We start from the raw sequence: 26,092 nt of genomic DNA, 5'->3' as shown, positions 1-26,092 counted from the left end.
GAAGAGAATCATTGCCATATATCTTATCGCGTGCGTTTTCACCGAATGCTAATGATGTAGCAAAAGCAATCGAAAACAGGCCGCAGTCAACTCCATTTTTCTGTTGCTGAACAGGCATAACATTGATGACAAGTTCTTCTGATTGGCAGTAAGAAAAGGCGGCAATTTGATTTGCAACATCTACGGAAACGTTTTCACTTGTCAAGCTATCAAAAATTTGGCAATACCTGTTGTCAATTTTGTTGTTGTTGACATTTGCCACGCATATCCAGTGCAAAGAACCAGCATGAAGCAACTGGATGTAATTTTCTTCGTATTTCACGATGTCAAAACGTCTTCCCAACAACCGTGTCTTGAAATCCGCCTATGGTTGGGAATTGTGACACCAAAAGACTCTGTGCGATGTTTATTGACTCGTCAGTTAACATTTGTTTGTTAACAATGGCGCTTCTTTCTTCTTTAGAGAAAAGTAACTTCCTTCTTTTCGGCAAAGGAGTGTCACACTCAGACACATGTGTTATCATAACTTCGTCATCTTCAGGAGTGTATTCGTCCTGTGGTAGTTAGATAGATGAGCAGAAAATGGTCAGACTAAAACGGCAAAACGAGTAATGGAAAAATAAATGCGCTTACTTTGAAATCTGGGAAAAAGGCGATGTCACGAATTATGATTTTTGCTGGACAACCAAGTTTTTTCGAATTTTGAACCATAAACCGAGCCTTACTGTATACCTTGCGATGTGTTTGAGAATCCTATAGATAAGAAAAAGGTTATTATTTTTCCTTTCTTTTTCCTTTTCAGATTTCAAAGCAAAGGTAAAACATACTTTTCCTTTGATTTTTTCATCCTGTATTTTCTTCTTTTTCAATATGCCATGATCTACGCCGTGCGTGCAATCTAGCGACTTTTTTCCAACAATCACAAAAGGAGTTCCGGACCAAAGGATTTGTTGGGGTGACTCCTTGTTCTTGATATCTTCGAAGAGAATCTTGTGATTTTTTAAATTAATATCTAAAAAATTAAGTTAGTAACACACACAAAGATTTTCTTTTTTAAAGAAGACTACTGCTTTTTGTTTCTCTTGGTCAAAAGATCAATTTTTTTTATTATAACTTAAAACTCACCAGCAACTCCGAATGATTTATCTTTTTGATAAACAGAGAAATGGGATAATGATTTTATCTCGAGATTTCTAACTGCTACATCGACATCTTCCATGGATTCGAATATATATTTCTGTTTTTCTTTACAATCTACAAAGTATCCGGTGGAAAAAAAATTTCGATTTTGATTTATTTCTAGCTTTTATTTTTTCTTTATAATATCCAAGAATAATAAAAAAAAACTTTGACAAGTTATCATCTAGATTTTCATTATTCGTTTTATTTATTTCCATCATTGAACGATGATTAAAGTTCGAAAGGTTTTATTTTAGTTGAAAACTTCAACGGTATACAAAATCTCAAAAACACGTGCGTGTGCCTCCAGCAGGCTTTTTCCGCGAACTCCTGCTAAATGCGCACCCAATGCATTTCGGTGTATTACGCAACAAAACGTCATATTTGAATGACGTAATTCTAATAATAATTTAAATTCAAAACCACGGAATGGCATTTTGGATAAAGCATCTTCGGTAGCTATATATTTTTTTCAGGAAAACATTAGTTACAGGAGTCGATTGGTAGGTCGTATTTTTTTTATCATGTCGTACATGCACTGGAGAAATGCTGAACATGGGGCAAGCTGGAAAAATACCGAACAAAGCAACACATTAACATAAAATTTTGCGCACGTACGTATGGTCTAACAAGGTACAATGAGTCGCGTAAATAGGTGGTATGCCCTAATTAGCCTAACGTCGCCTAATTAAGTGTTTACCCTGACTGTGAAAAGTTAGGGGGTAGCCACAAGCAACATTTTTCACATCTAACACTGGTTTATTGCTTATATTTATCTTATTGAGTGCACAATTCTCATTTAAAATAATGATATTTACCGATTTATGAAGTCTTGTGAAAGGTCATTTCCGAGGACCAATTTTTTTTCAGAAAAAAAGTGGCAGCCACAAACCACTGGTTTTATTTGATAAAACAGGATATCAGCTTTCAGGAAAAACATGTCTTAAAGTATGACTTTGCGTTGGAAGGCAAATATCTTCATTTTCCACCAACTTATAAAATTTTATAATCAAAACATTGCTATTCTTTCTGTCTCCTCCCAACAAAACAAAAAAAGTGTTCGGGTAGTCGAATCTAGAGTTTTTGTATAGTCCAAGGCCTGCTCTACTAAATAAAATCTTTTTAGGGGATGATCTCTACCGCAGAGGCTCAAAAAACATTTGTTTTTAAGGGAAATTAGAAGCACGTGCGATGGTGGCCATTATGAATCGCTTGCGGCAGAAAATTTGATAACAAATAATGGCGCATGCGCACACTTTTTTTCCTGCCGTAAATGACCGTGACGTGGTTTTTCTATTTAGTAGAATAATGTGAAATTTGCAATTTATATAAAATTGATAACTCGTGTTTTTTTTAATTTTAATTCATTTCATTTAAAAACGTTTCGGGATCGATTCGTCTTCATTTTGGCGTGGGAGGTAAACAGATTGGAAAGGACAAGAAGAAGATATATGGCTGATTAACCATGGCTATTATCTGTTATTGTTAGTCTTTGGTCTGGTTTCCATTCACTGATTGAATGTTTTTTACCAACTAAATGTTTTTCTTTACCAGATGGCGGAGGTTAAATGTTATCCAATCTCGTTAGGTAAGTTTAGAACTGTAAAGAAATTGCTTGTTCTTACGTTACATTAGAAAAAAATAGTCCTATAAAACCTCTTTTTTAAGATCCATCGAGTGATAAAGAATTTTAAAAAGCTATCGCGAATGAATTAATTAATGGAATGGAACATGATGAAATGAGATTAAAAATGAGAATCTTGAAGACAATGAAAACACAAAGATAGATGATGTGCATATTTTACATGGCTAGCCTCACTAATATCGAGGGATATACCCTGTCTATTATTTCCAGGAGGGGCCATGGCTTAGATGGAGAGTCCTAGAGTATTTAATGCTCATTTTGAGCTACGCAGACCTAATTAGGGCCCGCGCTCAACTAGACAACTCCCGGCAACATCCAACGGCCCACACATGGATCCATCTCCCCAATTTCCCTCCTCACATGGCCTTGGTTAACCCGGGGCTATGGTAACATTCACTCGCCCATGTTGAATCGCCGTCAAGAGGAATCGAACCCCGGTCTCCCACACAGAGTACGAGAGCTATAACCACTAATCTATAGCGCCACACAACGCTGTAGGGGTAGAGGAAATCATTGCCAAACGATTGTGATGTACATGTGGGTTGTTTGGAAAATGACAAAGTACGAATCATAAGCAAAAATGGTCCCACGGAAGGACCGAAAAGAACCCAGAGGAAACTTTGTTTTTCACATGAGGAGAAAGACGTTATATTGGGAAACAAAATGCTGACCGATAAATCCATCAACATGTCACAAAAACTACTGCGTAAACAGTTCCCAATATTTGATAGATTCCATGATACAACGCTTGCGTTGGCTAACGGTTTTGAAAAATCAAAACATGCATATCTAGGAAGTGAAAGAGCTCTGGGAATGCATCGCTACGTAGCCATTTGGTGAAATGCTTCAACACAAAACAAAAAGGAACCTTTTCCAACCATTAAAAATAAAATGTTGCGTTGCTAAAGAAAATCTACAACGGTTTAATTACTTTGCTCCTGTAGAATGCCATACTGCAGAAATGATAAAAATGAAGATAAGAATATGGTGGAAAGCAACAAATGTCTGGAATGGTTCCACAGAAAATGCGAAGACATACCTCACTATGTTTTTTAAAGAAGTTATCGCAAAAAATGGTTTTGTTCCAGCTGCAATTGACTTCAGCCCTCACATTAAGTAAGCTAACTGTTATTATTTTGTTATTTTTAATTTTAAGAACTATCTAAATCTGTTAAGAAAAAAACGAAATCAATTAATTTGTGATTTTTTCCTCTAAATTCCATGATCCCATGACGTGCGGGGGGATGGGGGGAGGCATGTAAGCAAAGAAAGCCTGGAGGATGAAGTATGAACGTATTTATGAGTATTTTTGGCTGATTTGGATAAGAGTTATTGCTTTGCAGTATACTGGCTGAACTTGGATTATTTTATTTTTTTGCGAAATTTTGAACCTACCAATGGACTCTTGTAACTAATGTTTTAAATTTTTTCAAGGTACAAACAACACAAACAAATTTCTCAGAATTTAATAGCCAACCTCGTTTCCAGCGCCTCTTGTCTCTTTTTTAAACCGTCTCGTTTGTCTTGATGTTTATTAGAGTAAAGCAGGAATTGGTCCCCTCTTTATTCGCAAACAAAATATTATAAGTTATACTCCACGTAGAGACCAGGTAAAATATGAAACAAACTCGTTTCCAGGGCTTCTTAATACGGTTCCTGAGCAGGCCTCCAATGTCAGAAATCGAAAAAGAAGCTCTAGTCTGGAGGGGAAGACTTTGGGTGAGATGTCAAAGAGTTTCCTCGCGTCTAGTACATTCGTTTAAACTAAACTTATCTGTTGTAAATCTGAGATTTTTTAAAATGTTTACAAAATAAACAAAAAAAGCACATCCAAGTTTTCGCAGAAGAGCCTTTTTTCCTGATTTTTTCTTTATGGTTTTTCTATTTTGTGTTGTTTCCTGGGAAACTAGTGTATTGATGAAAAGGCGAAAAACTATGGCGTTATTTTTATGGTGAAGAAATGACAATAATCATTACGCCCTTAAACACGCAACACTTCTAAGACTCCCTTCATTTCTCTCTTGTATAAAAACTTTTTTAGAGTTCATTATACGCACCTTCTTGACACTCTATTTTTCAGAAAACTTTGTGTGCCTTCTTGAAACTCTAGTTTTCAGGAAACTTTCGGCGCTTTCTTGACACTCTAGTGCCCAGGAAACGTTCAGCTTCTTGTTACCCTAGTTTTTAGGAAACTTTTTGCGCTTACTTCACATTCTCCAGAAAACTTCTATTTTTTGAGCAGGCATTACATGTACAGCGCCTGTAACATCTGGCAACTGAGGATAAAAAAGATATCTTTTGTTAAAAAAGCTGCGAAATGATTATAAAAACAACAAATGCTAGGAACGAGGTTAAAAAAGAACAAACCACGGAAACGAGGTTAAAAAACAAACTCTGGCAACGGGAAATAAAAACGCGACAAAAAAATACCATGCTTCTGAGAAAGCGTTAAAACACTGAGTATTACGGTGAAAGAAATATTTTCGCAAATAAATAAATTCTATGTTGCAATAAGATATACAGTTCAATTCTTTCTCATAACAAAAATATATTTGTAATAAATAAACAGTTTAATATGCAACGAAAAAAAAACGACTTGGAATCACAGAATAGCTGATCCATACAGCTATCCTCTTCTCTTTTCAGAAACAAATTGCAAGAATTTTATTATAAGTTTGAAACACGGCGTTCTGTCGCCTATTTTTTCCGTCCGTTGTTCTCAACGCAAAAGAAGAAGACTGTCACGTGGATTTTTTTACATCTCTCTTTAATAATAGCCGTATTCCGTTTGTCTGTTTATGCGCGAGAAAAACATTGTGCTACCGAAACACGGAAAAAAAATTCTTTCGCTTTTACCCGACATGGTATATGTTCCTTAGATTACTTCCAAACACATCACTATAAAGTTTAGTGTAAATATGCCATGCAACGCACCAAAAATAAAATTAAATGATTGAAAAAATATAATATAAATCATTAAATAAATAAATTCACCAACTCCAGAAAAAAGATATCATCTATTGCGAAGAAACGTAAATAAAAAGTAGCATTGTGGGTAATCTCATCTTACTTTTTTTTTCGCGTTTGAGTTTCGGTGCGGAAAAGGTTTGAAGTTCGAAGGGTAAAGAGCGCTTTTATCGATTTGATACAGCAGAGAAGTTGACTTCAATTCCGCGTCATTCTTTTTGTTAAAATGAATGGTATTAGGTATTTTAGCGTTGTTGTGGAAACTGTTTGTGTTTGGTGTAGACGCAGTATCGTCACAACTAGAAAACGCGTGTGCTTCAGGTTCATCAGGAATCGCTTGTATCTCGCGCGTCACATACGGACTCGTAAATGAAGCGTTGTCGGCCATAACATTTGGCGAAATACTACTATTAACTCTGTTGTTGTTCTGCGAAGTCGTCATTATACTATTTGAGAAGTCATTTTCGTGTATTATTTTACTTGAAGATTCTTTGACGGGTTTTAAAGATGGTGTACCTTTGCTCGGTGCTTTTAAGGCGGGAAAATTCGACGGCTTTCGGTATCTTGTCCTTGGAGGAGCAACTTTGCTGACGTCGACAAATAAATGGTTGATAGCACAGGGTGGGTTCTTCAAACGGTTCGACTCGTCTTTAAAGTCGTTGGAATTAAAAACAAGCATAGCTTTCTGTTGTAACCTTCGCATTCGACCATATTGGTTCCGCAATTTACCTAGGTCCATTTTTTCCGTTTCTCGTAATATTTCTTTTTCTTTAATCTGTGCTTTATACGCGTTCTGGGTGTCTTGGTCAGTGATATACGCACCTGGAATGAAACATTTATATAAGATGTGAAACTAGGCGTAACTCTACTATAAAAAATACATTTTACATATTTTCCAGATTTTCAGAGATTTCCTGATTATTGGATTATTCAAGAAGAATTAATTTTAGAAGTAATCGAGGCAAACTTTTTACCAATTTCGGAACTTAAGGAGTTATTAGAGCGAATAGCGTAAAACACATAGCTTCCATACGAAATAATTTTCTTTCACCTGGAGTGGCTTTTGTAATATCAGATTTACTTTGCCGCATTGTCTTGCGCGCCTCTGTTTTCGATCGATGCTTAATCGGTGAATCTGATTGGCTGGACACGAAACCCAAACAACCAACCATTCCTTCGTCTTCACTTTCAGCGACTTCTTCGTCACTCACTATAAAAAAAACATTGCAGCTACTTTCTCACAAATTTTGTAAGACGAAGTTTTCACGTTTACTTTACTTTCTCTAACGGATATGCACGCCAGAACGCAAAGTATGACCACACATGTGTAAAATTTAGTTCATGTTTATAACAACGTTCTTATAGATACTTATGATAGGTACATCTTGCAGATACCAATGGAGTTTAACCTATGACAAATAAAAAATCCCAAAAAGATTCTGCAATCTTTAACATCTTTGTTGAAAACAATAATATTCTCGGAAAAACTCGCAAAAACTGCAAATTTAAAAATTCGCTTTTCAGTCGCATTTTAATGTTGGTATAAGAAGAACCGTCATTGGGGAAAAGGACGAAAATATTACACGCAGCCGAACTATTCCGCACAACAACAAAAAGGCGAACCTCACAAAGTTCCCACCCCTTTTTTACCCCACATCACCTCCTTAACACATATGTACGACTTTGCTAGTGTTTCCTGTTTTGCTACTCTCATTTGTACACACTCCTTAGAAATAGAACAGAAACACACACAGCCATGCATACGCCATCACATCGCACAATGCGACACCATACAAGCCACATCACCGCAACGAAAAAGTACAACAGTACCTTTCTTAACATCATCAATCAATTTTAGTTGTGGAAAACTCGGATGCGTGCAGTTACAAAGATCTTTTTTATCTCCGTACAATATGACAAAACACAAATCTTTGGTTTTATTCATACTACAACAAAACATAACAAAGTACAACTAATAAAAATTGCATTACTTTCATAAATCCTTCATATAATACAACACAAGATGGCGGATCAAAATAGCTGATAAGATTCTCAACACGTTCACTGTGTCCCACAAAAAGATGCTAGCTAATGAAATCAGTCGACCAGCAAACAGGATTAACAAAATTTGTACATTCGGAACTTTAAACACGAAATTAACTTCCTTATGCAACGACACAAATTCAATTGTGTGTTTAGATTTTAGCTAACACCTTTGAAATTCTATTAAACGGATAACAATTTGGAATTCCTTGTTGTTTGCAAATTTTTTAAGCTTTAAAATCTATCATGGAACATACATCTTTTGGCGAAGTGATTGTTAAATTGATGCGAAGCTCAGATCTTTTTACCCAAACTTTGTCGGTACTATGGCGAAAGTAAGACCGCTGAAAACATGGGCTAAGGATAAATAAATTCAGCCAGATATGTTAAAATCTCAATTTATGGGAAATGCCACATGAAACTTGCCCACGGCCTGCTTTAATGTTAGTCAGCTAAATTTAGCGTCGACCTCTAACTGACGAAATTTCGGATAAAAACATAAGACCGGCGATTAAACTTGATCCGGTAACAAATTATGACCGGTAAATATTTCAGAACAACCATGCTTTTGCCGATCAGATGTGGCTTACCTATCACCAGAAAAAATGACTTAAACTTTTTTTTGCAAAATAAAAGGAATTTAAACTTGAAAACAGTTAAAATCGACTATAATAATCTGACGTCAATTATACGAACAGACAGGAAATATAATATACATTGCGGTCAATAAATGAGCAACATAACTACAGTCCTTTTATTTCTTCAGTCATTTATAAAAAACAATTAAAAAACAATTGACCTATTAATGACTAAGTTTACCTAAGGTGATCTTAACTAGACGCCGCGGAACGAAATAATCGAAAGAACTTTTGTTTGCTATCAGGACAAACTGCTGCTCCAAATGCTTTTTAAACAACAACAATTTCCGCTATCCAATTAGAAACGACATATGGTAATGTCAGTAAACTTAATGTGATCGTCTTTTGGCTGATTTCGAATTTTAGTCAAATTTATTTAAAAAATGGTAAAAAATAACAAGTACAACATTAAAATCCAACGTTAATAGTTTTGCACGTGTGCGGTAAATACTTCGTGTCCAGTATCAACGAAATTAAATACAGCTTCAGGGCAAGTGCTATTATCATAAAATTTTAAATTCTTATTTGCCTTATCAGAAAAAAAAAATTGTAAAAAGGGACCAAATTTTGATTCCAGTTAATTTTTTTACCCTTGCCTTACCCTTATTTTTTGCTGCCCAACCGTATGTGCTAATTCTGTTATTCGCTGGCAAAACTCTGATTGTGCTTTTCCTTGCTATAATGCATCAAGAACCAATATTCTTGAAAAATGAGACAATGATTAAAAATTGTTATAACTGAAGGAGGGTTTGTTAAATTACTTCGCATAAAGTATAACCATCGCGAAGAAAAGTTTTCCTGAAGACTTTATTGTTAAGCTCAAATAAAAACATATATTTTAAATGTTAAAATATGTTGAATATGTCGGTGGGTAGAAGCGACTAAATTTTCGCGCACGTGGCTAATATTATGCATCTATTTTTATTTACGTCTTTTTTATGACAAACACAATGTTTCTTAACTTGAGGCTGAGATTATAGCTAAAGTAAATTGATAAATTAAAAAAAGGAAATGGATAAATTGACAGGAATCCTGCTTTAAAAAAATTTAAGGGTATCAAACTGGGTGTCTTGTTTTCGCGCATTTAAGTGGACTTAACTAAAAGTTCGCGAAAAAAATGCTTTTCTTGTCAAAACTAAAAAAGCGAAAAAAAATGAAGGTCATAAGTTGAAAGAACGTAGGAGACAAGTAATGACTTTTTAATTATCGTTAATGACATGCATTATTGACATCTAAAATAAATTTTTTAAATTGCACTTTTTCATGTTGTTGTTGAAACAGTTAACCGAAGATACATTTTGTTTTTATTTCAAATCTGTTCCAACACTTACCATCAATGAAAATATTAAAAAAATAAATTTAGGTGCGCGAAAATAAATCTGCGTGAATACACACATTTTGGATGCGAAAATTAAAAGCAAATAAAGAAACCGCCAAAAAATTAATAACGTGCGGAAATTAACAGAATCGAAGTATGTTGCTTTGCACATGTCGATCTCGTTTCGTTTAAAAAAACAAGCACAAAATTTAACTCAGAAAAACCTAACTGTTTTTTACTGCAACTAAAAAAGTAACGTGGTATTTCTTTCTAGGCTAAACATTTTAAATGTGAAAATTAGCAAAGATTGCATTCATTCACATTCATATTTTTTGCCTCACCATTACACAATAATAATTAGAGTGAATATTGTTGCACGAGAGCCAAACAAATACAAAATCAAGATATTTTAAGCATTCAATTATATCTATCGAGCACTCTTTGCCACCCCCTACGCGTACCCCGCCCAGATAATAAAAATCTTATATAACAAAAAACGGAAATTCAGTTAGAAAATCTTTCGCACATTCAACAAACAATAAATTAAACAAGTTAAACTCGCCAACTCTCAATTAACAGCATGATTTCAAACTTTTACCTCCAACTGCTTTCTGCTGCAATTTTTTAACCATAAATGATACCACAAGAAAACTATACAAGCTGCACGAACACAAAGTATACTGTAAAAAAGTGGAAGTTCAACAATGTAATTTTCCAAATGCGATAAAAAGCATTTTTCTTTTTCTTTCAATCGTTGTCATGTAAACCGTGTTCAAAATTAAATGTTCTTAAAGTTATTGAAATGAAAATACCAAGCATAGACGGTAAAAAATCAAACGATTAAAATATGAGAGAAGCTTTTCGTAAAAACTATTTACATCATCAGCCTCTATGTACAACTCTTGTGGAAATGAATTTTTTTTAATTGAACTAAATTTCAGGCGAAGGATGCTTGTGGTTAGAAATCCATTAAAGGTTACGCTGCTAATGAGAAGATACTGTATCTCCACTTTTTCCGCGTTTTTAAAATGTGTTATAAAAAATATTCCCGCCTTTATAGCAAACTGACTTTACTTCTAAGGTTAAAAGGCTAATCCTGCAGCAGGAATATTAGGGTTAGTACTACATTTTACTTGAGGAGAACAAATAAACAAACAAACACAAAACAAAACAAACAACCACATCCACATCCGTATTTCATTCTCAACAGAGAATGCTTCACCCCGATCGGACCTCTGATCATGACGGGCGAGTATAATGTGTAACGGATGTGCTATGATAAATATTCACCTATATGTATACACACCATCCGGATAAACTATTTGAGTTCATCACTGACATATTGCCGCACGTAGTGTAGTGGGTTCGTCTGCGGATCCCAGTTCTGGGGACCGCGGGTGTTAGTGATGAACAAAGTAGTTGTTCTTCAATATGACAAAAAACCTACTTAAGGAAGACTTCGTATAAAGAGAATTTCGCTTGATATGATGTAGTCGTCCTTCTTGTAAGACTAATACAGAAACTGCAACTGACAAATCAGTAAAAAAGTGGCTGTTTGCTTATTAGCATAATTTTTCACAAGCCATTGAAAAAAATTTCGCTCAAGGGAGACTGGAATATTTAAACCTATTCTAAGAAAACTAATTCGAACGATCAAATTTTATTTACCTAACTAAAACAAAGGAAATAATAGAAATCTTTCCAAAAGCCGGACAGTCTGACACTATTTTCACTCTTTCATTCAAACTATCTGCTTGTCCTTACTTACGAAGAACTACTTCAGTGAAACAGTTTCCTTATGTCCCCCCTAACAGAAGTGCACAGTCCATAAAGAACAAATGTTTCCAACGCAACAAAACAAGTTAGTTACCAGGTTTGACATTGACAATTTTCTTGGATTCATCCTTTTCTGCAGTAAATGTGCTAAATGGATGGATATCGTAAGTATATTTTTCACGGAGATCAATCAAGCATGTCCAAGGAAATGGAGCCATTTGATAAACCGCCTAAAGACAGAAGAACAAGGAAAATTATTCTGTGTGTGTGATTTGTGTTGAAGACGTAGGTGTGCGACTCAATCTTCTTTGATAACTGAAGTTTATTTCTACAGCCCATACAATGCAATCCCCCTCCTCCCCACCCCCCAAAAATAAATACAAATATCAATGTTTCACTGTACTAAGAAAAATAATTTATAAAAAATACTCCATAACATTAACATTAACCCAAAAAATAAAAAAATTGTCCATCCTTTCAAAAATAAAAGCACATTCTTAAGCAAACCCATTTCATCTGTTTCGGTTATTTTAAATCACGTTTTGAAAGTGTATTTTGTACAATACTAAAAAGAAGTAATTACTGAATATATACAAAGAGTCTTTCTATGCACGCAATTACGTTAATATGCATCAGCAGAAAGTTATAAAAAAGAGAACGCAAAAACTTAATTAGCGATACAGGAAATGAAAAAAAAAACTCTACTCAGGTTGACAAAGAAAGAGAGTATTTAATTAAAACCTGGTTGGTTCCAATAGATGTAAAGGTCTTAATTTATTTTTAAACTCAAACTTATTACCAATGATGTCAATCAATCCAAAACAATCAAATTCGAATTTTGTAAAACAATTTAATGTTGGCAACAAACTTCAGCATTATATGTTTTGTTATAAGCACGTGAAAATTTGGCTTTGATATGTTTACTTTCGAAAAATTCTAAATGAAGCTTATTCCAAAAAATATGATTTTTCAACTATACCTTCCATTGACAGGAATGTATTTTTTTTAAAAAAAAATCATTTCAAGCAAAATTGCACACCTTTTTATAACTAAAGTTTGTCTCATTATTATGCTCATCATATACCTAATTTTTTCAGTAAATCTCTGTTATTTTTTTGATTAAATTTAATATTTAAATCAATTGAGTGATAAAAAACCCTGTGCAGGACCAACATCCAGAAAAACATTGCTTGTTAAATCATGGTCAAGATTATTATAAATTTAACACTAAGAAATAAAACTTAACACCTGCCAACCTACCTGCATCAGCTTCTGCACATCAATAAAGTCATCACTGATCAGCTCTTGAATGAGTTTCCCCATCTTCATGTAGAAATCAGAAGCTGTCAAGACGTTATCAAAATATCTAAAATACACAAGTTTGTTTTGCGTAAATTTGGTTTCAGTAATGTCTGCATGAAAATGAAATAAAAAAATTGAACAGAACAATACGTTTTAGGAGAGTGATTACATTCCATAGGTGAAATAATTTGCCTGAAATGAGATTTCAAACTATAATGAAATTTTGTTTTATTTATGGATTTTTTTTTATATAGGGCTTGTGGGAACTTATATATACATGATTAAACATGTCCAAAAGTTTTATTGCAGGTAAATGAAAGAAATACATGGACAATTTCATTCGACTCTGGTGTGATAGACCTCAAAATGACTTTTATTTTGCCTGACTAAAAAAATAACGTTAATAAAACTTATATTCACTCACGTTCCTAGTTTCGCCCATATTGCCAATGCAACACGTAGCAGAGTTTCCGACCCTTCTAACAAAACAGTGTCCCATATTCTTAACACAGTATTCCTTGGTAAACAAGTTGCAAATAAGGTCAAAAACCACTGCATGGTAAACATGTTTATGAGTGGAGGTTCATAACTAGCTGTGGAGTTAGTTGATTTATCCATAGCCTCCTTTTGAAGTTGCTGAAGGTGGTTAGCAAGGTCTGGTAGTTTGATTAACATCAAATCTCGTAACACTGCCATGTCCACCGATAATGCTCGTAAATTATTTGCAAAATAATTTCGAGGTAGTACATAGTCTACTAAAAATATCATCACCTAAATAAACAAACAGGAATATATATGTATCACAAGCATTGCCAACAAAAATAAATATGACAACTAATTTCAGTTAACAGGTTAATTGGTTATTTTTGTATTTATTACAGTTGCATGTACCCTCTGAACTAGCAAAATTTAAAATTCAAAAAAAAAAAGAAGATTAAAAACAGAATTTAAAAACATCATACTTTTAAAGCATGTTCTTCGTTACCCTCCATAACTTGCAAAATAAGTGCAGCAATGACATTAAATCCTTGACAATAACCAATCGATTTGTTCCATCTTGCATATGCTAATAGCACTCTTTTTAAGCTTGCCCTATCTTCAGCTGTGTCATGCTCAAAGAACCAACCACACCCTGTACGATGTAAGTCCTAAAATTTTGATTTTTTAATTCAATACAATTTAAATGGTGTTCCGTACTGTTTCATACCAAATTTTTAAAATGGAAAATAACAAGTTGGGTTTTTTTTACTGACTTTTAAATATCTAATTCTTCAGTTTGCTAAACATTCATATAGAACAAAAAGGACAAAAATAACACCTAGAATATTTTCATTGTTTTTTTCATATATCATTGTATAGTATAAAAAATAGGTCTGCCAATAAGTACCACCACACATGTACCAGTAACTGCTCAGATTATGTACTTTGTACAGATTTTTGAAGTTACCTTAACAATTTGTGTGTCTAGTTCATCATCATCTGGGTTCCGCCTGTCATTAAAACAAAGTCTCTTTATTTTCTCCCAATCAGCGTCCTTTAAAAAATATTCAGCAAGTGATAACCAGGTCTAGATTACAAGAGGATTACATTATGTATCTCTTTGAAAAAAAAAGCTCTAGGCATGTCATTTATTTTCTATATATCCTTGCTATAATATATTATATACTACAAATTATAATAAAATCGTTTCAAAGATTAATAATACAACAAGCAATTAATTTCAAAACCAACTGTTGATATTGCGATTTGTGTTAATTCTGTTGTTATCTTTCAGTAACCAATACAATAGTATTAGAGACTGGTGAAGCCTTCAAGTTACCTCATCAAGGTAAGAATCATTTAACAATGGTAGCAGAGTTAAAAGGTACAGATCAACTGGCCTGGTATTTATGATCATTGTGCGAGTGACATTTGAGTTGAAAGAAAGCAATTGAGGGCACACACCCGGATGTGTTCCTTGAGGTAAGAGAGATAACTTTCCCTTTTGTTGGCTATTTGTTGACACGTGTGTGTGCAAACCAATTGGTGAAGTGGTTTGTGAACAATGGCAACAACAACATTGAAGGCTCCACCAGCGTTTAAAGAGGATGATGACTATAGCAGTTGGAAGAACGATTTGGAGATCTGGCAGATGTTTACAGAACTACCAAAGAAAAAGCAAGGTCCAGCTGTATACCTGTCACTGACTGGTCGGGCACGGGAGGCAGTACGCGACCTGACACCTGCAGAAGTGGGATCAGATGATGGTTTGGACAAGATTATATCTAAGCTAGATTCAATATATTTGAAAGATGAAAGCACAAGAGCATTTATTGCTTTTAAAGAGTTTTATGACTATAAGAGGAATAGTGGAGACAAATTTCCTGATTTTATTGTGCAGTTTGAGAAGCTTTACAATAAGATATCCAAATATGATATGGCATTGCCTGAAGCTGTCAGGGCATATTTTCTTCTCACAGCTGCGAATATGTCTGAAGAAAATGAAAAACTGGCTCGTACAACTTGTGCAGAACTCAAGTATAAGAATATGAAGGACACAATATGAAGATATTTGGAGAACTGAACACAGCAGAAGACGCTGCACATTTGGGAGCTCTTCCTGTGAAACAAGAATGCTTATATGGAAATCTTCATGCTGATACCAAGGACAGCTTGTCAAGGAATACACGTTCAAGAATGAATCCTGTTGATAAGGATGGGAAACTCATGAGGTGCCATGAATGTGATTCAACAAGACATTTTGCTAATAAATGTCCTCATAGAAATCAAGAGCAAAGAGGTTTCAGATCACGGAACAATAGACCTACAGAAAAGAAACAAGATGTAAATGAGATCCATATCACCCTTTTTGCAGCCTCTCCAGACCAAATGCAATATTGTCTTGTTGGAGAATCCTTTGGTAGAGGTGTCTTGGATTCTGGCTGTACAAAGACAGTGGCTGGGGAGAAATGGATGGATGAATATCTTGGGACTCTCTCTGAATCAGATAAAAATGCTGTAGTTTCAAATAGTACTGATTCTATATATAGGTTTGGTGATGGAAAGGAAGTGAAAGCTACAAGAAATCTAATAATACCAGTTATTCTAGGTGGCAACAAGTATAAATTGTCTGTTGACATAGTAGAGATTGAAATACCACTACTGATTAGTCGTAGTACCATGAAGTCTCTCAGTATGAAGTTAGATTTTACCAGTGACTTGGCCCTTATTGGGAAGGAAAGAATTAACTTAATATGTACCACAACAGGACACTATTGTCTTCCACTAACACATTGTGATCTTGATGCTCAAAAAGGAACAAAAATCATTCTACATGGAGAAAATTTGAAAAATATTAGTAAGACAGAGAAAATGAAGAAAGCTATGAAACTGCACCGCCAATTCGCTCATGCTGGCAAAGATAAGCTACTCAAACTTGTAAAGGATAGTAATTTGTATGACAAGAAATTTTGTCATGCATCGAAGAATGTTGCAATAATTGTGAAATATGTCACAAATATAAAAGGCCATACAGTAGACCAGTTGTGGGTATACCTCTGGCAAACACTTTTAATCAAGTAATATGTATGGATTTAAAGGTTTATGAACATAATAAACAACACATCTTACATATCATTGATGCTGCAACTCGTTACTCTGCTGGATGTCTTATCAAATCGAAACATAAAGATGTCATTGTCAGTAGAGTGTTTAGATTTTGGATTGCATACTTCGGATCACCAAGTACAATCTTGACTGACAATGGTGGTGAATTCTCGAATGAGGTTTTACAAGAAATGAATGAAAAGCTCAATATTGAGACAAAAACAACAGCAGGCGAATCTCCTTTCAGCAATGGTATTGTGGAAAGACATAATAAAATTCTGGCAGAGACCATGTTCAAGACAATTGAAGATACGAAGTGTGAACCAGACGTAGCACTAGCATGGGCCCTCAGCGCAAAGAATTCTTTACAGAATCATGGTGGCTACAGCCCAAACCAATTGGTATTTGGCCATAATGTGAACACACCCACTATTCTGACAGATCATTTACCAGCATTGGAGCCAACTACGTCAAGTGAAATAGTAAAAAAAAATCTATCTGCTCTGCATAAGGCAAGGGAGAATTTCATTAAAGCAGAATCCAGTGAGAGAATTAAAAGAGCGCTGAGACATAATGTTAGAACATATTCTGATGAGACGTATTTGAATGGAGAAAAAGTCTTCTACAAGCGCAAAAACACAAAGGGTTGGAAAGGTCCAGGTGTGGTTTTGGGACAAGATGGTCAAATGGTGCTTGTCAGACATGGTGGTAACTTTTACCGAGTGCATCCCTGTCAGTTGATGAAACATAGCCAAAATTGTAAAGTTAGTGAATTCAAGTCAGATCATGTCAAGAGGAAGGAAAGCCATTTGAATAAGTTGTGTGATATGAACGATAGCGTCAATGATTGTGATAATGATGATGATGATGATGATGATGATGATGGTGGTGATGATTATGATAATGATGATGATGATGATGATGATGACACAGCTGATAAGAATGTGATAGATGTTTATGATGATTCTGAAGATGTAGAGCAATATCATCAAGAACAAGCTAGAAATGTAGACGAAAATGACCAAGAAGATTCTGGCACAAGTGAAAATGAAGTTGAGGAAAACAGGGATACTCATAAAAATAATGAAACTAAAGAAGACGAAGGTAGTGGCTGTACAAGTGACATTTTCAGAAGACCATCTACAGAATCCAAGAAAGTTGAATCGAAACCAAAAGCAAAATCATACATCAAATACAATCTAAATGGAAGATGGTATCGTGCAAGAGTTCTCTCAGCACAACCCAAAAAAAGTGGCACTTATAAAAATTGGGTTAATGTGTCTAATGATGGTGATAGAAAGCCAAAAAGCATCAATTGGAATGATGTGTCCAAATGGGTCGAGCTGGAAAATCCGGAATTCCCTGTCTATATGTGTGATGTCGATATGTTTTCACAGGAAGTAGTTGATGCGAAGGAGAGAGAATTGCAGAATTTAAAAGAAAATGATGTCTTCAAAGAAGTTCCAGACACTGGTCAAACAACTGTATCAAGCAAATGGGTCATAACTGAGAAGTTCAAAGGTGAAAAAAGGGTTGTGAAAGCTAGATTGGTGGCTAGAGGCTTTGAAGAAAATTCACAATCGTTGAGAACAGATTCTCCAACTTGTGGCAAACAAAGTCTTCGACTTGCTATGGCTATCTTAGTTAGCAATGATTGGCAGATCAATTCACTTGATATCACTGCAGCTTTTCTTCAGGGAGATGCTATTGAAAGAGAACTGTTTTTACAACCACCAAAAGACACATTGTCATTGGGAACAGTGTGGAAACTAAAGAGATGTTTGTATGGGTTAAACGATGCATCTAGAGCATGGTACAAACGAGTGAGAAGTGAAATGTTGAAACTTGGTGGTGAAATGTGTACCTACGACCCTGCTGTGTTTTACTGGTATAGAGTCAAGCAAATCACTGGAATTCTTGTTTGCCATGTTGATGACTTTGTGTATGGTGGTAGTCCAGCTTTCCACAAAGAAGTTATTGCTAAACTTTTCGAAACGTTCAAAATCAGTACGCAATCAAGCTCAACCTTCAAGTATCTAGGATTAGATGTGGATCAATTTAAAAGCAAAATTAAGATTAATCAAGTGAGCTATATAGAGTCTTTGATAACTGTTAATATTGAAAATGATGTTAACAATGAACGAAAATTGACTAGCAAGGAAAAGACCATGCTGAGATCGTTGAGTGGGCAAATTGCTTGGGTGGCCAGACAAACCCGCCCTGATGTGGCTTATGATAGTTGCCAAACGTCTAATTATGGCAAGGAACCTACAGTTCAAAATTTGAAAGATGCCAACAAGATTATTCGAAAAATTAAGAGAAAGCATGTTGCAATAACCATTGCCAAAATTGCAAATATGAAAAATTGTGAAATTATTTGCTACACAGATGCAACTCATGCCAGTTTGAAGTGTGGATCATCACAAGGTGCATTCATCATATTTGTGAAACACCTGAGCGAAGTTATACCAATCTGCTGGCAATCAAAAAAACTACAAAGGGTAACCAAAAGCCCAATTGCTTCGGAAACACTTGCTCTGAGTGAAGGAGCTGATGCTAGTTTTTATTTGGCCAATGTCATACAGCAAATCTGCAAGTTGACGAAGGTTCCAAAGATCACTTGTATTATCGACAACAAGTCATTATTTGAAACCTTGAAAACGACAAATGTCACAAAGGATTTGAGATTGCGAGTTGATATAGCCAGATTGAGGCAGATGGTGGAACAAGATGAGATTACTGTCAAGTGGGTTGAAGGAAAACACCAATTAGCCGACTGCTTGACAAAACATGGAGCGTCTCCAAACAAGTTGCTTGAGGTTTTGGAGACATCCAAAATATCTCTACAATAATTGATTGTAGTGATTACCGTTGTGTTTTTTTTGATGATTTTAATTTGTTTGTCATGTTGACTATGACAAACAGTTGCAGCATGCAATTTGATATTCTACTTGTGTTGGCTTTAAAATTGTGTTACTGGTGGCAATGTTGATATTGCGATTTGTGTTAATTCTGTTGTTATCTTTCAGTAACCAATACAATAGTATTAGAGACTGGTGAAGCCTTCAAGTTACCTCATCAAGGTAAGAATCATTTAACACCAACCACTCATTATAGAAGGCTAAAATTTACTGTTTTGTATTGTAAAATCCAAAAAATACGAAATTGGGTTGACATGGGTAATTTGTTTCACTTGATGAAATTATGGTATAAATGATTTCCTGCAAACACAAGCAAGGTTAGTTGTATTTAATTTTGAAACATGTTCAAAAACTGTGTCACGTTTTAGAAAAATCCATTTTTACAGTTACAGAAATATATTTGACATTCACTACTTTAATTTTGAACTTGTACGCCATAATCCTTTACCTATTTATGTTAAATTTAGTGATGATATGTACATGTGAAAAAAGGAATCCCAACTTTATGTATCATATAAATTTAGGTATGCAATAATCACATATTTTTCTAAAAATAAACAATGCAATATGTAAACCTGGCTTTCTTACATTTAACCATGTAAGATAGCTACATGTAAGCTTGAAAATTTGACAAATTGAAAAGTATGCCTATGTGTGGACCATTTCGCCAAGTTTGTAAGTGCAACGAAACTTCGTAAAGAAATGAGGGCTAATAAACAATAAGCCTAACAAGGTGTAAGCTGGAATTTTTTTCACTTATTTCAAGTGTTTTTTAAAGTAGCTGATGTCGACCTTCGAAACTACAGTTTTTTAAGATGGTTCCATAATCTACAGATCAGGTTCACCAAGAAAATCTCTTAAATAATAGCCTTATTTTGTCTGTCTGTCTGTGAGAAAAAGGATGGGCAACCCATGGATTTTTCCACGGGTAACCGTTTAGTCTATAATATAATACCTGTATATGTCTGTCTGTCACGCAAGATGGTACAGCAAGTACAGAAACGCATTGTGGTATAAAAATAACAGGCAAACCTGTTTTTTCATGGGTTTAGCGACTTATTTCAAAATATTATGTCAGTCTAATTTTTTCACCAAAATGATGTTTCGAAATATGATTCTATAAAATGCAACACCCCCCTCCCCTTAATTTTTAGACATGTTCTTCTAACTTTAAAAGGTTAACAACCAAAATCACAAAACAATTAAAAAGTTAAAATATCCTATCTTAAAAATTACGTAAATTATTTAAGCTCTATTAAAAATCTTTTACTAAAAGATTGCACACAACAATGAAATAAATGTTCTCAGGGGTTGCAGTAACTAAAATTAAACATACAATCCATTGTGTTTTTATGAAAGAACAAAACAACTTTCCAATGTGCTTTTTTTATGAAAAAACAAACAAAAATCCAATGTGGTTTTATTAAAGAACAAAGCAACCATCATGTGGCTTATAAAAAATTAATTTTTGTTATATATATTTCTTTAAAAACTTAAACCTATTGTCACCAAGGTTGCCATTAAGCTAATTTCGATTTTCAATCAATATTAAATAAAACAGACATAGACTCTATGGCCACAAAATAAAAATAAAATTGTTGCCACCTTTTATCCTTATTCCAATGGCTGCATTTTAATTTTTCATATTAGCGAAATTTTTTACACTAGTCGTTAGCCCGTGGAAAAATACACGGGTTTGCCCGTCCTTTTTATACCGCATTGCGTGCGTCTCACTACTTACGCAGCTAAGCTACCATATATATATACATATATACATTGTACAAGGATTTGGAGAGACATGGACATGTCAATAAAATGTAGTGTAAGAGTGAATTTATGATACAAAGTAAGTTTAACATGTTTTTAGGAGGAGTCCTGCTTAAAACAACATTTTTAAATTCAATAGAAAGAAACTTCATATTTTTTATTGATTATCTTAGACGTATAGAAACATAAGTTTATATAATACGACACTTAAAAACCTTACTCTTTTTCGCCATGCGGCTGGAACTCCAGGATATATTCTTGCAACGGCTTTCACAGCATCCACCCACTAAAAAAATAAAGAATAATTCTTTTAAAAGTTAAAGTCAGTTTTGTGAACGTTTCATTTATATCTTTTCTTCTTGCCACTATTGCTTACAACAGAATGGTGATCAGCTACAATTATTATTTCTGAAACTTAAAAAGGGTACAATATTTGAAGGAGAGTAAAAAAAAACTTTCATATGGAAGATACCCAATGTTACCAAAAGTACACTGTAAAGAGATTAAGCAGAGCACAGACTGGCATAAATAAATTAAAACAAACTTAAAAAGATAACTGATAATTTACAGGACTAACAGATCTTTTTTGATGATTAATAACAGGAATTTGATTTTTGAAAATCCTGGGTCTTATGCAATTACATCAATTAATAAATTACTTTGATATTTACTCACTTGTCTAAAACCTCTTTTTCCTGGACGTGGTATAAATGAAAAACGGATTCTGGTATCAACACCTACAAATTGGAAATATATCAATAAAAGAATTTAAGTTCTTAGAATTGAAAACTTTAGGCAACTCATTTAGATCTAATTAATTTTTTATTAGTTGTATTAAGAAAAATGTCATAAAAAGTTAGGCTGTGCATGATTTTTGTAAATGTTTTTTATTCTATAAAGCAGACAAGGTATTAAGAAGTATATTTAACATGACATGGACTAAAATTGGACGTGCATAACGACTAAAATTGGAATGCATAAAATTGGAATGCATAAAAACAATGTCCTAAAAACTGCTTATGTATGGGCATGTAGAGGTGACCTCCCTCCACTCTCCTTCTTTAAAATAAAAAATAAAAAAATTGCTAAAAAGAGGCAAAATTTAATGTACAAAGTCAATGGCATCAGGTCTTTGTTAAAAAATCTTTAAACTTCAACTCATTTCATTCCTAATTCAATTTAATTTAATTAAAATTCTCCCAAGACCAAAGGATATTTGATGAACCTTAAATCAAACCATCAACCATAAACCACAAATCACAAACAACCCTCTTGTAATTTTTTGCCAAAGAAAGGTTGAACCTAAAGCCGCTTGTCAAAAATTCTGAACTCAAGAGCAATGATTTTTTTCAAGTATTAATATAATTTCCAGTACCAAAAAAATTTCAGCACAATTCAATAACTGTTGGCCACCCTGTGGCCAGAGAAATTATACAAATCAATTGCAGATTACAGTTCGACATTTTCTTTCTTTGTTATTTACACAGAAAAAAAATACTTATGTTAAAAATGTTTCATACGTCGTTTCTGCGACATAGCTTGCAACAAAGCAGTTAAAACATTGAAATTGTCTTGTATCTTGTGAGCTGATCGGTCTCTTTGTTTGAGCAGTCGTACTAGTTTTGACGATAGCATGTTAGTACCACGTTTTAGTTCTCTTACCATTTTTTCTAACTCCTCAACTTCTGCAAAACAAAGAAAAAAATCATTTAATTTTATGATGAACAAAAGGCTGACTTTATCTGCTTCAATTAAACTTATTATATAAATTAATAAATTCCATATATACTTTATTAGAAACTTATGGAAGGGAGGCAATAACTAAGGGGGTATCTATTTTAAATAGCTTTTTGCGTTAAACTTTTTACCCTATCTGAATTGGTGATCCAAATAGAGGCAAAGAGTAGTGATTGGGTGAATTATAAATAAAGCTTTAATTGAGTCCATGTTTAGGACATCTACATTTGTTTTTAGTCTAAAAGTCTGTGGAAAAATCCACTTAGGCAGAAAAAACAACGGAGAAGACTCGTTATTTGAATTTTAATGTCAGTAATGACCCTGTTGTTACTCTGAAAAAATTTGTTTTAGAAATTTCTTTGCCCGTTACCTTTATTTTATAGAGCTTGAAGGCGCGTAATTCCCCTTTTCAAAAAAAATTAACATATACATTTTTTTTTATTTATTTTAAAGTTCAGACGGAGTTATGCCTTTCCTAAAAATTTGAGGATATAAAACTTACTAGAAATAGAAATAATGGTACTTTAATATCTTAAACTTATTGTTGTTTTTTTCTAGCCGCCATATTTAACGATCTTGTTGATCTCTTATTCCTGTCTAATAAGCGGGCTGTCGCAAAATGTTCGTGTGAAACTGTAGGTAAACAAACAGCCTTAACTTTAAATGAGCACTGAGATGGAGTTCGATAATATCGCCATTATGGTAGGCTCCGTTCACGTCGTATTTTTGGTTGTTTTTTCTTTGTAAAAAAACAAATGTAAAACATGGTATCAAAAAATAGAAAGAAATTTTATCTCAGGAGTTTCTATTAGAAAGACATAGAAGAAAAAATTAATTTTCTCTTTATTCTGTTAGCCATTGTTTTTGGAGACAACAGACAAAACGAAACAGAAAGAAGAAATCACAACATTGTGTCATGGTTAATAATTATGATAATTAACGCTTATCACGCTCTGTCTTTTTTTATTAGCATGACCGGGATTATTGCATATTATAAGCAAAAAAACCCAACGGGGGAGAATGCACATTGTGATAGTTAAAGATAGTTGAAGCATTATGGAGATAATTAAATTTAGAGCATAAAAGGAGAAATAAGAACATAAAACGTGTAAATAAAAAAGAGTAACACAGATACTTTGATTGATTTATCTGATTTATCATGTTCGGAACTTTGTTGATATATTTATAAAAGCATTACGATGGAAACCCATCTGTCCCACATTCATTTTATTTTCTGTAATGGCATGAATCCAGCAACCATATGATCGATTTTGCCGTGCGTTTATTATCGCATGATTCGTACAATGAAATGTAATAGCGGTTCTGTAGGCGAAGAGAATTGCTATTTCTATGAAACATTTGAACATGTTCTGGTTGTCAGTTTTGAATAAAATTTTCAGAATAACGTTTTCTCATGTATATCTTTCAATTTTTACAATGAAATAGGTACCTCAAAAAAAGTTGCCTACAGGGTGATTACGCGCCTTTAAAACTCTAAAGGAGATTTTAAGGGTGTAAAAATATTGCTGATGTCAGCAAGAACACGCCAAAGTACAAAACATTTTTTTTTTGAAATTTTATCTGTTTTCTCTATTTTATAGAACTTTCTGAAGCAGGTTTGTTTTAGAAAATGTTCTCAATTTAGTCCCAGGTGGCGCCTAATTTCCCATGTGGAAAATGAGGTTTATTCTTTTCAGCAATGACGTCATGCTATAAGGTGTTAAGAAATAAGACATAAATTTTTCTGTGACTTTAAAGGTAAATGAACACATCCACTTTTCCTATTACAGACAGACAAATCATTTATGATTTTTCTGAGAGATAAAACAATACTGTGATTATTTTCTCATAGTTCAAGTTTCACTATTAAAACTTAAAATATAAATATAAAAATATAACATTCCTTTTGAGGTTTTACCATAATGTTACATCTATGTATGCACTGAGGATGGTTTTAACCGAAAAGCTTATGCTATTTTAAAACTTGTTTTTATATTTTACTTTCTTACCACATTCATTCTATGGCGAGTTACTATAATAATACAGTAAAGTTTATTTTCATATTTTTAATTGTTGTTGTTGATGTATTCTAGAGACTCAGCATTAAAATATTTTCAAAATCAACTTGCACAGGTTATTGTTGTTTGAACAATAAGTTTCCTTGATTTAGTCATCTTCTAGCAATATAATTATTATGTGTTATGAAGTAATTATTCATGTGAGTTGTATCACATTAGGACTGTACTGCAGTACAAAGTTAATACTGCCCAAGTAATGTATTTACTTGGGAAATGCATGGGAAAAATTTTATATATAATAAACAAATAAATTCTTTTTGTGAAAATATCACAGATAAAAGAAGATTCTCGGTAACAAGGTCTACCCATAAAGAAACATGTATGTGTGCAACACAAGTTTACCTTTGGTTTGCAAATAACTTTTGTCCAATCTTGGACGATCATCGTTTTCAAAACTTGAAGCAACATAAACACTTGTAAAGCTAGTAGTTGAGCACTCTGTTATATCACTGTCTACGACATGTGATAATTCACCACGGCTATGGTATCTATCGTAAATTTCAAACAGAAGGCCATCTACTGCACTTGTTTTCTTTGATCTATGTTTCAAATCATCGCACTCCTCTGTGGATGTAGAAGAAATTGATTCAATATTTGCTTTTAAGGGGAGTGTTTTAGAGCTAGAACTTCTGGAATCATTTTCGTCAGTAGAGGAGGAAAAAGAATGTGACTTTTTTTGAAAAAATAATTGTTTGGAATTAGAGTTTAAATGTTTGTATGTGTTGGCTAAATCTAAATCAAGTTCTGTAAATTCGTCTATATTAACTTTCTGCATGTTTTGAACATTGTCAGCGTGTCTTTTAAATGTAAATACATTAGAAGATGTGCGTCTTTTGAGTTTCTTTTTAAATTCTTGACCACGTGCTTTATTTTCAAACACTCTATCTTCACCAGATGAATCTGAATCCGCATCGTGCTCTAACTCGTTTTCAACACTTCTTGTCGGTGATAAGAAATCACTATAGTCGCTTTCATGAGACGGACTGTATTCGTGTGCACCAAATGGCTGTGCTGTTAATTCTTCCTGAAAGATATCCGCCGCCATTTGTAAATCCCTGGACATCATTGTTTATGTTTTGGTTCCACATATTATATTGCCGAACAATTCACAGAAGCCAGAGAAGCAAAAGAGATTT

General features: G+C 33.9%; 2 protein-coding genes across 2 annotated transcripts; both read right to left on the bottom strand.

Annotated features, from left to right (window-relative positions):
* Positions 1-568: 568 nt before the first annotated feature.
* On the bottom strand, positions 569-1,327 carry LOC130625411 (uncharacterized). Its single transcript, XM_057440504.1, has 2 exons — positions 1,126-1,327; positions 569-1,012 (listed from the first exon to the last, which is right to left on the bottom strand). Exons 1-2 carry the CDS (start codon positions 1,217-1,219, stop codon positions 666-668), a joined length of 441 nt encoding a protein of 146 aa, XP_057296487.1. The 5' UTR covers positions 1,220-1,327; the 3' UTR covers positions 569-665.
* A 3,960-nt stretch (positions 1,328-5,287) lies between these two features.
* LOC130624923 (TBC1 domain family member 30-like) lies at positions 5,288-26,037 on the bottom strand. The gene is made up of 11 exons (XM_057439983.1): positions 25,299-26,037; positions 22,662-22,826; positions 21,817-21,878; positions 21,362-21,427; positions 14,316-14,435; positions 13,831-14,016; positions 13,293-13,639; positions 12,827-12,932; positions 11,661-11,796; positions 6,843-7,001; positions 5,288-6,613 (listed from the first exon to the last, which is right to left on the bottom strand). Exons 1-11 carry the CDS (start codon positions 26,020-26,022, stop codon positions 5,886-5,888), a joined length of 2,799 nt encoding a protein of 932 aa, XP_057295966.1. The 5' UTR covers positions 26,023-26,037; the 3' UTR covers positions 5,288-5,885.
* Positions 26,038-26,092: the final 55 nt, after the last annotated feature.

The sequence above is a fragment of the Hydractinia symbiolongicarpus genome, chromosome 14, assembly GCF_029227915.1.
Source record: "Hydractinia symbiolongicarpus strain clone_291-10 chromosome 14, HSymV2.1, whole genome shotgun sequence".
NCBI classification, from domain to species: Eukaryota; Metazoa; Cnidaria; class Hydrozoa; order Anthoathecata; family Hydractiniidae; genus Hydractinia; species Hydractinia symbiolongicarpus.
The sequence above is the reverse complement of the archived record's forward strand: the minus strand, read 5'-3'. Positions and strand labels throughout refer to the sequence as shown.